The sequence below is a fragment of the Pelobates fuscus genome, chromosome 8 (genome assembly GCF_036172605.1).
Source record: "Pelobates fuscus isolate aPelFus1 chromosome 8, aPelFus1.pri, whole genome shotgun sequence".
NCBI classification, from domain to species: Eukaryota; Metazoa; Chordata; class Amphibia; order Anura; family Pelobatidae; genus Pelobates; species Pelobates fuscus.
Window position 1 is genome coordinate 4606250 of NC_086324.1, and position 14237 is coordinate 4620486.

At 50.6% G+C, this 14237-nt stretch overlaps 1 protein-coding gene across 2 annotated transcripts in view; it reads left to right on the forward strand.

Moving 5' to 3' along the window:
* Window positions 1–13753, forward strand: part of PARP14 (poly(ADP-ribose) polymerase family member 14) — a 189427-nt gene extending 175674 nt beyond the window's left edge. For both annotated transcript variants that reach the window (XM_063429155.1, XM_063429154.1), the window contains exons 16-17: window positions 11190–11364; window positions 13406–13753. In XM_063429155.1, coding sequence (XP_063285225.1) covers window positions 11190–11364; window positions 13406–13695 — 465 coding nt within the window. In that variant the 3' untranslated portion in view covers window positions 13696–13753. The remainder of the gene's footprint in view (window positions 1–11189; window positions 11365–13405) is intronic.
* The last annotated feature ends 484 nt before the right edge of the window (window positions 13754–14237 follow it).

Consider the following 14237-nt stretch of genomic DNA (forward strand, 5'->3'; position numbering starts at 1 on the left):
CAGCCCCCCTCCTTTCTATCTAGAGATACAGAGCAGCCCCCCCTCCTTTCTATCTAGAGATACAGAGCAGCCCCCCTCCTTTCTATCTAGAGATACAGAGCAGCCCCCCCTCCTTTCTATCTAGAGATACAGAGCAGCCCCCCTCCTTTCTATCTAGAGATACAGAGCAGCCCCCCTCCTTTCTATCTAGAGATACAGAGCAGCCCCCCTCCTTTCTATCTAGAGATACAGAGCAGCCCCCCTCCTTTCTATCTAGAGATACAGAGCCGCCCCCCTCCTTTCTATCTAGAGATACAGAGCAGCCCCCCTCCTTTCTATCTAGAGATACAGAGCAGCCCCCTCCTTTCTATCTAGAGATACAGAGCAGCCCCCCTCCTTTCTATCTAGAGATACAGAGCAGCCCCCCTCCTTTCTATCTAGAGATACAGAGCAGCCCCCCCTCCTTTCTATCTAGAGATACAGAGCAGCCCCCTCCTTTCTATCTAGAGATACAGAGCAGCCCCCCTCCTTTCTATCTAGAGATACAGAGCAGCCCCCCTCCTTTCTATCTAGAGATACAGAGCAGCCCCCCTCCTTTCTATCTAGAGATACAGAGCAGCCCCCCTCCTTTCTATCTAGAGATACAGAGCAGCCCCCCTCCTTTCTATCTAGAGATACAGAGCAGCCCCCCTCCTTTCTATCTAGAGATACAGAGCAGCCCCCCTCCTTTCTATCTAGAGATACAGAGCAGCCCCCCTCCTTTCTATCTAGAGATACAGAGCAGCCCCCCTCCTTTCTATCTAGAGATACAGAGCAGCCCCCCTCCTTTCTATCTAGAGATACAGAGCAGCCCCCCCTCCTTTCTATCTAGAGATACAGAGCAGCCCCCCTCCTTTCTATCTAGAGATACAGAGCAGCCCCCCTCCTTTCTATCTAGAGATACAGAGCAGCCCCCCTCCTTTCTATCTAGAGATACAGAGCAGCCCCCTCCTTTCTATCTAGAGATACAGAGCAGCCCCCCTCCTTTCTATCTAGAGATACAGAGCAGCCCCCCTCCTTTCTATCTAGAGATACAGAGCAGCCCCCCTCCTTTCTATCTAGAGATACAGAGCAGCCCCCCTCCTTTCTATCTAGAGATACAGAGCAGCCCCCCTCCTTTCTATCTAGAGATACAGAGCAGCCCCCCTCCTTTCTATCTAGAGATACAGAGCAGCCCCCCTCCTTTCTATCTAGAGATACAGAGCAGCCCCCCTCCTTTCTATCTAGAGATACAGAGCAGCCCCCCTCCTTTCTATCTAGAGATACAGAGCAGCCCCCCTCCTTTCTATCTAGAGATACAGAGCAGCCCCCCTCCTTTCTATCTAGAGATACAGAGCAGCCCCCCCTCCTTTCTATCTAGAGATACAGAGCAGCCCCCCTCCTTTCTATCTAGAGATACAGAGCAGCCCCCCTCCTTTCTATCTAGAGATACAGAGCAGCCCCCCTCCTTTCTATCTAGAGATACAGAGCAGCCCCCCTCCTTTCTATCTAGAGATACAGAGCAGCCCCCCTCCTTTCTATCTAGAGATACAGAGCAGCCCCCTCCTTTCTATCTAGAGATACAGAGCAGCCCCCTCCTTTCTATCTAGAGATACAGAGCAGCCCCCCTCCTTTCTATCTAGAGATACAGAGCAGCCCCCCTCCTTTCTATCTAGAGATACAGAGCAGCCCCCCTCCTTTCTATCTAGAGATACAGAGCAGCCCCCCTCCTTTCTATCTAGAGATACAGAGCAGCCCCCCTCCTTTCTATCTAGAGATACAGAGCAGCCCCCCTCCTTTCTATCTAGAGATACAGAGCAGCCCCCCTCCTTTCTATCTAGAGATACAGAGCAGCCCCCCTCCTTTCTATCTAGAGATACAGAGCAGCCCCCCTCCTTTCTATCTAGAGATACAGAGCAGCCCCCCTCCTTTCTATCTAGAGATACAGAGCAGCCCCCCTCCTTTCTATCTAGAGATACAGAGCAGCCCCCCTCCTTTCTATCTAGAGATACAGAGCAGCCCCCCTCCTTTCTATCTAGAGATACAGAGCAGCCCCCCTCCTTTCTATCTAGAGATACAGAGCAGCCCCCCTCCTTTCTATCTAGAGATACAGAGCAGCCCCCCTCCTTTCTATCTAGAGATACAGAGCAGCCCCCCTCCTTTCTATCTAGAGATACAGAGCAGCCCCCCCTCCTTTCTATCTAGAGATACAGAGCAGCCCCCCCTCCTTTCTATCTAGAGATACAGAGCAGCCCCCCTCCTTTCTATCTAGAGATACAGAGCAGCCCCCCTCCTTTCTATCTAGAGATACAGAGCAGCCCCCCTCCTTTCTATCTAGAGATACAGAGCAGCCCCCCTCCTTTCTATCTAGAGATACAGAGCAGCCCACCCTCCTTTCTATCTAGAGATACAGAGCAGCCCCCCTCCTTTCTATCTAGAGATACAGAGCAGCCCCCCCTCCTTTCTATCTAGAGATACAGAGCAGCCCCCCCTCCTTTCTATCTAGAGATACAGAGCAGCCCCCCCTCCTTTCTATCTAGAGATACAGAGCAGCCCCCCTCCTTTCTATCTAGAGATACAGAGCAGCCCCCCTCCTTTCTATCTAGAGATACAGAGCAGCCCCCCTCCTTTCTATCTAGAGATACAGAGCAGCCCCCCTCCTTTCTATCTAGAGATACAGAGCAGCCCCCTCCTTTCTATCTAGAGATACAGAACAGCCCCCTCCTTTCTATCTAGAGATACAGAGCAGCCCCCCTCCTTTCTATCTAGAGATACAGAGCAGCCCCCCCTCCTTTCTATCTAGAGATACAGAGCAGCCCCCTCCTTTCTATCTAGAGATACAGAGCAGCCCCCCCTCCTTTCTATCTAGAGATACAGAGCAGCCCCCCTCCTTTCTATCTAGAGATACAGAGCAGCCCCCCTCCTTTCTATCTAGAGATACAGAGCAGCCCCCCTCCTTTCTATCTAGAGATACAGAGCAGCCCCCCTCCTTTCTATCTAGAGATACAGAGCAGCCCCCCTCCTTTCTATCTAGAGATACAGAGCAGCCCCCCCTCCTTTCTATCTAGAGATACAGAGCAGCCCCCCCTCCTTTCTATCTAGAGATACAGAGCAGCCCCCCTCCTTTCTATCTAGAGATACAGAGCAGCCCCCCTCCTTTCTATCTAGAGATACAGAGCAGCCCCCCTCCTTTCTATCTAGAGATACAGAGCAGCCCCCCTCCTTTCTATCTAGAGATACAGAGCAGCCCCCCTCCTTTCTATCTAGAGATACAGAGCAGCCCCCCTCCTTTCTATCTAGAGATACAGAGCAGCCCCCCTCCTTTCTATCTAGAGATACAGAGCAGCCCCCCTCCTTTCTATCTAGAGATACAGAGCAGCCCCCTCCTTTCTATCTAGAGATACAGAGCAGCCCCCCTCCTTTCTATCTAGAGATACAGAGCAGCCCCCCTCCTTTCTATCTAGAGATACAGAGCAGCCCCCCTCCTTTCTATCTAGAGATACAGAGCAGCCCCCCTCCTTTCTATCTAGAGATACAGAGCAGCCCCCCTCCTTTCTATCTAGAGATACAGAGCAGCCCCCCCTCCTTTCTATCTAGAGATACAGAGCAGCCCCCCTCCTTTCTATCTAGAGATACAGAGCAGCCCCCCTCCTTTCTATCTAGAGATACAGAGCAGCCCCCCTCCTTTCTATCTAGAGATACAGAGCAGCCCCCCTCCTTTCTATCTAGAGATACAGAGCAGCCCCCCTCCTTTCTATCTAGAGATACAGAGCAGCCCCCCCCTCCTTTCTATCTAGAGATACAGAGCAGCCCCCCTCCTTTCTATCTAGAGATACAGAGCAGCCCCCCTCCTTTCTATCTAGAGATACAGAGCAGCCCCCCTCCTTTCTATCTAGAGATACAGAGCAGCCCCCCTCCTTTCTATCTAGAGATACAGAGCAGCCCCCCTCCTTTCTATCTAGAGATACAGAGCAGCCCCCCTCCTTTCTATCTAGAGATACAGAGCAGCCCCCCCTCCTTTCTATCTAGAGATACAGAGCAGCCCCCCTCCTTTCTATCTAGAGATACAGAGCAGCCCCCTCCTTTCTATCTAGAGATACAGAGCAGCCCCCCTCCTTTCTATCTAGAGATACAGAGCAGCCCCCCTCCTTTCTATCTAGAGATACAGAGCAGCCCCCCTCCTTTCTATCTAGAGATACAGAGCAGCCCCCCTCCTTTCTATCTAGAGATACAGAGCAGCCCCCCTCCTTTCTATCTAGAGATACAGAGCAGCCCCCCCTCCTTTCTATCTAGAGATACAGAGCAGCCCCCCCCTCCTTTCTATCTAGAGATACAGAGCAGCCCCCCTCCTTTCTATCTAGAGATACAGAGCAGCCCCCCCTCCTTTCTATCTAGAGATACAGAGCAGCCCCCCTCCTTTCTATCTAGAGATACAGAGCAGCCCCCCTCCTTTCTATCTAGAGATACAGAGCAGCCCCCCCTCCTTTCTATCTAGAGATACAGAGCAGCCCCCCTCCTTTCTATCTAGAGATACAGAGCAGCCCCCCCTCCTTTCTATCTAGAGATACAGAGCAGCCCCCCCTCCTTTCTATCTAGAGATACAGAGCAGCCCCCTCCTTTCTATCTAGAGATACAGAGCAGCCCCCCTCCTTTCTATCTAGAGATACAGAGCAGCCCCCCCTCCTTTCTATCTAGAGATACAGAGCAGCCCCCCTCCTTTCTATCTAGAGATACAGAGCAGCCCACCCTCCTTTCTATCTAGAGATACAGAGCAGCCCCCCCCCCTCCTTTCTATCTAGAGATACAGAGCAGCCCCCCTCCTTTCTATCTAGAGATACAGAGCAGCCCCCCCTCCTTTCTATCTAGAGATACAGAGCAGCCCCCCCTCCTTTCTATCTAGAGATACAGAGCAGCCCCCCCTCCTTTCTATCTAGAGATACAGAGCAGCCCCCCTCCTTTCTATCTAGAGATACAGAGCAGCCCCCCCTCCTTTCTATCTAGAGATACAGAGCAGCCCCCCCCCCTCCTTTCTATCTAGAGATACAGAGCAGCCCCCCTCCTTTCTATCTAGAGATACAGAGCAGCCCCCCCTCCTTTCTATCTAGAGATACAGAGCAGCCCCCCCTCCTTTCTATCTAGAGATACAGAGCAGCCCCCCCCCTCCTTTCTATCTAGAGATACAGAGCAGCCCCCCTCCTTTCTATCTAGAGATACAGAGCAGCCCCCCCTCCTTTCTATCTAGAGATACAGAGCCCCCCCTCCTTTCTATCTAGAGATACAGAGCAGCCCCCCCCCTCCTTTCTATCTAGAGATACAGAGCAGCCCCCCTCCTTTCTATCTAGAGATACAGAGCAGCCCCCCCCCTCCTTTCTATCTAGAGATACAGAGCAGCCCCCCCCCTCCTTTCTATCTAGAGATACAGAGCAGCCCCCCTCCTTTCTATCTAGAGATACAGAGCAGCCCCCCTCCTTTCTATCTAGAGATACAGAGCAGCCCCCCCCCTCCTTTCTATCTAGAGATACAGAGCAGCCCCCCCTCCTTTCTATCTAGAGATACAGAGCAGCCCACCCTCCTTTCTATCTAGAGATACAGAGCCCCCCCTCCTTTCTATCTAGAGATACAGAGCAGCCCCCCTCCTTTCTATCTAGAGATACAGAGCAGCCCCCCTCCTTTCTATCTAGAGATACAGAGCAGCCCACCCTCCTTTCTATCTAGAGATACAGAGCAGCCCCCCTCCTTTCTATCTAGAGATACAGAGCAGCCCCCCCTCCTTTCTATCTAGAGATACAGAGCAGCCCCCCCCCTCCTTTCTATCTAGAGATACAGAGCAGCCCCCCTCCTTTCTATCTAGAGATACAGAGCAGCCCCCCCTCCTTTCTATCTAGAGATACAGAGCAGCCCCCCCTCCTTTCTATCTAGAGATACAGAGCAGCCCCCCTCCTTTCTATCTAGAGATACAGAGCAGCCCCCCCTCCTTTCTATCTAGAGATACAGAGCAGCCCCCCCTCCTTTCTATCTAGAGATACAGAGCAGCCCCCCTCCTTTCTATCTAGAGATACAGAGCAGCCCCCCTCCTTTCTATCTAGAGATACAGAGCCGCCCCCCTCCTTTCTATCTAGAGATACAGAGCAGCCCCCCTCCTTTCTATCTAGAGATACAGAGCAGCCCCCCCTCCTTTCTATCTAGAGATACAGAGCAGCCCCCCCTCCTTTCTATCTAGAGATACAGAGCCGCCCCCTCCTTTCTATCTAGAGATACAGAGCAGCCCCCCTCCTTTCTATCTAGAGATACAGAGCAGCCCCCCCTCCTTTCTATCTAGAGATACAGAGCAGCCCCCCCTCCTTTCTATCTAGAGATACAGAGCCGCCCCCCTCCTTTCTATCTAGAGATACAGAGCAGCCCCCCTCCTTTCTATCTAGAGATACAGAGCAGCCCCCCTCCTTTCTATCTAGAGATACAGAGCAGCCCCCCTCCTTTCTATCTAGAGATACAGAGCAGCCCCCCCTCCTTTCTATCTAGCGATACAGAGCAGCCCCCCTCCTTTCTATCTAGAGATACAGAGCAGCCCCCCCTCCTTTCTATCTAGAGATACAGAGCAGCCCCCCTCCTTTCTATCTAGAGATACAGAGCAGCCCCCCTCCTTTCTATCTAGAGATACAGAGCAGCCCCCCCTCCTTTCTATCTAGAGATACAGAGCAGCCCACCCTCCTTTCTATCTAGAGATACAGAGCAGCCCCCCCTCCTTTCTATCTAGAGATACAGAGCAGCCCCCCCTCCTTTCTATCTAGAGATACAGAGCAGCCCCCCCTCCTTTCTATCTAGAGATACAGAGCAGCCCCCCCTCCTTTCTATCTAGAGATACAGAGCAGCCCCCCTCCTTTCTATCTAGAGATACAGAGCAGCCCCCCCCTCCTTTCTATCTAGAGATACAGAGCAGCCCCCCCTCCTTTCTATCTAGAGATACAGAGCCGCCCCCTCCTTTCTATCTAGAGATACAGAGCAGCCCCCCCTCCTTTCTATCTAGAGATACAGAGCCGCCCCCTCCTTTCTATCTAGAGATACAGAGCAGCCCCCCTCCTTTCTATCTAGAGATACAGAGCAGCCCCCCTCCTTTCTATCTAGAGATACAGAGCAGCCCCCCTCCTTTCTATCTAGAGATACAGAGCAGCCCCCCTCCTTTCTATCTAGAGATACAGACCCGCCCCCTCCTTTCTATCTAGAGATACAGAGCAGCCCCCCTCCTTTCTATCTAGAGATACAGAGCCGCCCCCTCCTTTCTATCTAGAGATACAGAGCAGCCCCCCTCCTTTCTATCTAGAGATACAGAGCCGCCCCCTCCTTTCTATCTAGAGATACATAGCAGCCCCCCTCCTTTCTATCTAGAGATACAGAGCAGCCCCCCTCCTTTCTATCTAGAGATACAGAGCAGCCCCCCTCCTTTCTATCTAGAGATACAGAGCCCCCCCCTCCTTTCTATCTAGAGATACAGAGCAGCCCCCCCTCCTTTCTATCTAGAGATACAGAGCCGCCCCCTCCTTTCTATCTAGAGATACATAGCAGCCCCCCTCCTTTCTATCTAGAGATACAGAGCAGCCCCCCTCCTTTCTATCTAGAGATACAGAGCCGCCCCCCTCCTTTCTATCTAGAGATACAGAGCCCCCCCCCTCCTTTCTATCTAGAGATACAGAGCAGCCCCCCTCCTTTCTATCTAGAGATACAGAGCAGCCCCCCCTCCTTTCTATCTAGAGATACAGAGCAGCCCCCCTCCTTTCTATCTAGAGATACAGAGCAGCCCCCCTCCTTTCTATCTAGAGATACAGAGCAGCCCCCCTCCTTTCTATCTAGAGATACAGAGCAGCCCCCCTCCTTTCTATCTAGAGATACAGAGCAGCCCCCCTCCTTTCTATCTAGAGATACAGAGCAGCCCCCCTCCTTTCTATCTAGAGATACAGAGCAGCCCCCCCCTCCTTTCTATCTAGAGATACAGAGCAGCCCCCCTCCTTTCTATCTAGAGATACAGAGCAGCCCCCCCTCCTTTCTATCTAGAGATACAGAGCAGCCCCCCTCCTTTCTATCTAGAGATACAGAGCAGCCCCCCCTCCTTTCTATCTAGAGATACAGAGCAGCCCACCCTCCTTTCTATCTAGAGATACAGAGCAGCCCCCCTCCTTTCTATCTAGAGATACAGAGCAGCCCACCCTCCTTTCTATCTAGAGATACAGAGCAGCCCCCCCTCCTTTCTATCTAGAGATACAGAGCAGCCCCCCTCCTTTCTATCTAGAGATACAGAGCAGCCCCCCTCCTTTCTATCTAGAGATACAGAGCAGCCCCCCTCCTTTCTATCTAGAGATACAGAGCAGCCCCCCCTCCTTTCTATCTAGAGATACAGAACCGCCCCCTCCTTTCTATCTAGAGATACAGAGCAGCCCCCCTCCTTTCTATCTAGAGATACAGAGCAGCCCCCCCTCCTTTCTATCTAGAGATACAGAGCCGCCCCCTCCTTTCTATCTAGAGATACAGAACCGCCCCCTCCTTTCTATCTAGAGATACAGAGCAGCCCCCCTCCTTTCTATCTAGAGATACAGAGCAGCCCACCCTCCTTTCTATCTAGAGATACAGAGCAGCCCCCCTCCTTTCTATCTAGAGATACAGAGCAGCCCCCCTCCTTTCTATCTAGAGATACAGAGCAGCCCCCCTCCTTTCTATCTAGAGATACAGAGCCGCCCCCTCCTTTCTATCTAGAGATACAGAACCGCCCCCTCCTTTCTATCTAGAGATACAGAGCAGCCCCCCTCCTTTCTATCTAGAGATACAGAGCAGCCCACCCTCCTTTCTATCTAGAGATACAGAGCAGCCCCCCTCCTTTCTATCTAGAGATACAGAGCAGCCCCCTCCTTTCTATCTAGAGATACAGAGCAGCCCCCCCTCCTTTCTATCTAGAGATACAGAGCAGCCCCCCCTCCTTTCTATCTAGAGATACAGAGCAGCCCCCCCCTCCTTTCTATCTAGAGATACAGAGCAGCCCCCCCTCCTTTCTATCTAGAGATACAGAGCAGCCCCCCCTCCTTTCTATCTAGAGATACAGAGCAGCCCCCCTCCTTTCTATCTAGAGATACAGAGCAGCCCCCTCCTTTCTATCTAGAGATACAGAGCAGCCCCCCCTCCTTTCTATCTAGAGATACAGAGCAGCCCCCCTCCTTTCTATCTAGAGATACAGAGCAGCCCCCCCTCCTTTCTATCTAGAGATACAGAGCAGCCCCCCCTCCTTTCTATCTAGAGATACAGAGCAGCCCCCCCTCCTTTCTATCTAGAGATACAGAGCAGCCCCCCCTCCTTTCTATCTAGAGATACAGAGCAGCCCCCCTCCTTTCTATCTAGAGATACAGAGCAGCCCCCCCTCCTTTCTATCTAGAGATACAGAGCAGCCCCCCTCCTTTCTATCTAGAGATACAGAGCAGCCCCCCTCCTTTCTATCTAGAGATACAGAGCAGCCCCCCTCCTTTCTATCTAGAGATACAGAGCAGCCCCCCTCCTTTCTATCTAGAGATACAGAGCCGCCCCCTCCTTTCTATCTAGAGATACAGAGCAGCCCCCCTCCTTTCTATCTAGAGATACAGAGCACCCCCTCCTTTCTATCTAGAGATACAGAGCCGCCCCCCCTCCTTTCTATCTAGAGATACAGAACCGCCCCCTCCTTTCTATCTAGAGATACAGAGCAGCCCCCCTCCTTTCTATCTAGAGATACAGAGCAGCCCCCTCCTTTCTATCTAGAGATACAGAGCAGCCCCCCTCCTTTCTATCTAGAGATACAGAGCAGCCCCCCTCCTTTCTATCTAGAGATACAGAGCAGCCCCCCCTCCTTTCTATCTAGAGATACAGAGCCCCCCCCTCCTTTCTATCTAGAGATACAGAGCAGCCCCCCCCCTCCTTTCTATCTAGAGATACAGAGCAGCCCCTTCCTTTCTATCTAGAGATACAGAGCAGCCCCCCCTCCTTTCTATCTAGAGATACAGAGCAGCCCCCCTCCTTTCTATCTAGAGATACAGAGCCGCCCCCCCTCCTTTCTATCTAGAGATACAGAGCAGCCCCCCTCCTTTCTATCTAGAGATACAGAGCAGCCCCCCCCCTCCTTTCTATCTAGAGATACAGAGCAGCCCCCCCCCTCCTTTCTATCTAGAGATACAGAGCCGCCCCCCTCCTTTCTATCTAGAGATACAGAGCAGCCCCCCTCCTTTCTATCTAGAGATACAGAGCAGCCCCCCCCCTCCTTTCTATCTAGAGATACAGAGCAGCCCCCCCTCCTTTCTATCTAGAGATACAGAGCAGCCCCCCTCCTTTCTATCTAGAGATACAGAGCAGCCCCCCCCTCCTTTCTATCTAGAGATACAGAGCAGCCCCCCCTCCTTTCTATCTAGAGATACAGAGCAGCCCCCCTCCTTTCTATCTAGAGATACAGAGCAGCCCCCCTCCTTTCTATCTAGAGATACAGAGCAGCCCCCCCCCCTCCTTTCTATCTAGAGATACAGAGCCGCCCCCCCTCCTTTCTATCTAGAGATACAGAGCAGCCCACCCTCCTTTCTATCTAGAGATACAGAGCAGCCCCCCCTCCTTTCTATCTAGAGATACAGAGCAGCCCCCCCCCCTCCTTTCTATCTAGAGATACAGAGCACCCCCTCCTTTATATCTAGAGATACAGAGCCGCCCCCTCCTTTCTATCTAGAGATACAGAGCAGCCCCCCTCCTTTCTATCTAGAGATACAGAGCAGCCCCCCTCCTTTCTATCTAGAGATACAGAGCAGCCCCCCCCCCTCCTTTCTATCTAGAGATACAGAGCAGCCCCCCCTCCTTTCTATCTAGAGATACAGAGCAGCCCCCCCCCCTCCTTTCTATCTAGAGATACAGAGCACCCCCTCCTTTATATCTAGAGATACAGAGCCGCCCCCTCCTTTCTATCTAGAGATACAGAGCAGCCCCCCTCCTTTCTATCTAGAGATACAGAGCAGCCCCCCTCCTTTCTATCTAGAGATACAGAGCAGCCCCCCCTCCTTTCTATCTAGAGATACAGAGCAGCCCCCCCTCCTTTCTATCTAGAGATACAGAGCCGCCCCCTCCTTTCTATCTAGAGATACAGAGCACCGCTCTTTTTTAATATTGTTAACAGATTTTCTTTCCAAATGTTGTTATGTGTTCAGATTGAGAGAATACAGAACCAGCATCTCTGGCTAAACTACCAGATAAAGAAGCAGAGTATTGATGCCAAGAACGGTACCACGAATAATGAAAAGCAGTTGTTCCACGGGACAGCCCTTGATAAATTAAAAACTGTCAATCATAACGGATTTAATCGGAGCTACGCTGGAATGAACGGTGAGAAATTAGTCAGACATGTTGCCCTATGTATCCTGTATCCATATGTATAGCACCCTGTGTCCATCGTGCTCCCCCCTCAGGGCATCTTGTGTCTGTCCTGCTTCTCATCTCATTGGTCCTCTTGTGGTAGTGTGCCTGTCCTTCTTGTTCCCCAGTGGCACAGTGTGTCTGTCCTTCTTGTCCCCCAGTGGCACAGTGTGTCTGTCCTTCTTGTCCCCCAGTGGCACAGTGTGTCTGTCCTTCTTGTCCCCCAGTGGCACAGTGTGTCTGTCCTTCTTGTCCCCCAGTGGCACAGTGCGTCTGTCCTTCTTGTCCCCCAGTGGCACAGTGTGTCTGTCCTTCTTGTCCCCCAGTGGCACAGTGCGTCTGTCCTTCTTGTCCCCCAGTGGCACAGTGCGTCTGTCCTTCTTGTCCCCCAGTGGCACAGTGTGTCTGTCCTTCTTGTTCCCCAGTGGCACAGTATGTCTGTCCTTCTTGTCCCCCAGTGGCACAGTGTGTCTGTCCTTCTTGTTCCCCAGCGGCACATGGTGTCTGTCCTTCTTGTTCCCTAGCGGCACAGTGTGTCTGTCCTTCTTGTTCCCCAGTGGCACAGTGTGTCTGTCCTTCTTGTCCCCCAGTGGCACAGTTTGTCTGTCCTTCTTGTCCTCCAGTGGCACAGTGTGTCTATCCTTCTTGTCCCCCAGTGGCACAGTATGTCTGTCCTTCTTGTCCCCCAGTGGCACAGAGTGTCTGTCCTTCTTGTCCCCTAGTGGCACAGAGTGTCTGTCCTTCTTGTTCCCCAGTGGCACAGTGTGTCTGTCCTTCTTGTTCCCCAGCGGCACATGGTGTCTGTCCTTCTTGTCCCCCAGTGGCACAGAGTGTCTGTCCTTCTTGTCCCCCAGTGGCACAGTGTGTCTGTCCTTCTTGTTCCCCAGTTTCAGAGAAACTGCTATGTTTACATTAGGGTTAATCCAGCCTCTAGTGGCTGTCTCATTGACAGCCGCTAGAGGCGCTTCCGCGCTTCTCACTGTGATTTTCACAGGGAGAAGATGCCAGCGTCCATAGGAAAGCATTGAGAATGCTTTCCTATGGACTGGCTGAATGCGCGTGCGGCTCTTGACGCGCATGCGCATTCAGCCGATGACGGCGAAAAGGAGGAGGAGGAGAGTTCCCCGCGCCGAGGGAGCCCGGCGCTGGAGAAAGGTAAGTGATTTAGCCCCTTCCTCCCCCTAGAGCCCGGCAGGAGGGGGCCCAGAGGGTGGGTGGGACCTAGAGACCCTATAGTGCCAGGAAAACGAGTGTGTTTTCCTGGCACTATAGTGGTCCTTTAACCCCTTAAGGACACATGACATGTGTGACATGTCATGATTCCCTTTTATTCCAGAAGTTTGGTCCTTAAGGGGTTAATGCAGATCTTTTTATTCTTGACCACAGCTGTAAACGTATTATTTAAGGGTTTTTGACAAGTATTGAAAAGTCTTCATTATTTATTTATACAATATTATCTGGGTTATTTTAGGGAACACACGCTTACACCAGTAATGCATTATTAAAAGGACACTACAGACAGCCAGATCACTGGAAACAGCAGAGAGATCCTCTCCCAGAGAGCAGGAAGAGGCTCCACCAATCATGATCCTCTTCTTTTAGTGTATGGGGGGTTTGTGCCCATTCACAGTTTAAGGGATAAGTAGTTTATCCCCCAGGATGCATGGATCTACTGTATAAACTGACAGCAGCCGTACTATAACTACTGTATTCACCTGCTAATCCGTGCAGGTACGCCGCCATGGCTTGCGATTTCCCATAGCCAGAGAATACGAATATTCTGCGTGGCACAGGAGGAGGAAATATAATTCAGTTTGGGTGAGAAGGGGCAGGCATGTAGCTGTGTGATTTATTTCAATTCACTGCAGTTATTACACACTGTGTGCAAGGTGACAGTCATTGCAACATATTGTATGGGCACGCATTATTAAACACTTTAATTGACACCTTAAATTTCCCTGTATGCAATGATCCCTCATAAAAGATGCGTTTATTCTCTGTTTTTGTACAGCGGCATGCTATGGAAATGGAACGTATTTTGCGGTAGCCGCCAATTACTCTGCTCATGATACATACTCCAAACCGGATGGAAATGGTTATAAATACATGTACCTGGCACAGGTCATCACTGGGATTACTTGTCGAGGACAATCAGGCTTGGTCGCCCCTCCACCCAAAAATCCTTCAAATCCAACAGATCTACATGACAGCCTAACAGATAATGTCACCAATCCCTCAATGTACGTGATCTTCAACGATATCCAGGCGTATCCCGAATATCTCATCACCTTCTCAAAATAATGTGACATTAATATACAGAATGCGCCAATATAACTCCCCTAGTTGCAGGAAAATATTATATATATAAAACTGCTCACAGTATAATATTATTTATATATTATTTTCCTGCAAGCAGTTATATAACTGGTTTGTAATTTTAATAAGTGGGTTGAGTTTTAATATCACTCACTCACTCAATAATATATATATAATATGCGAGTGTCACTACATCAGAGAGGAATCTGTATGATTGACAGAGTGCCTTCGCTAATAAAAGACATGTCTGATTGAAATTTACTCCAATCTGTCACATTCTGGAACATTGAGCCCTTAAGGACACAGCTTCAGAAGCTTGTCTTACCCTTAAAGACATACCGTAAGCCATTTTTGCATTTTTTGTTTGTGTTCAAACGCAATTTGCATCTCTGTCATTTATTGCACCAACACATATTATATATCTTTATTTTAGAGGGCAAACAGGGCTTTAATATGATGCCACATATACATTGATACATTCTCATTAATTATAAAAACAAATGTCAAAAAATTTAAGAAAAAAATAA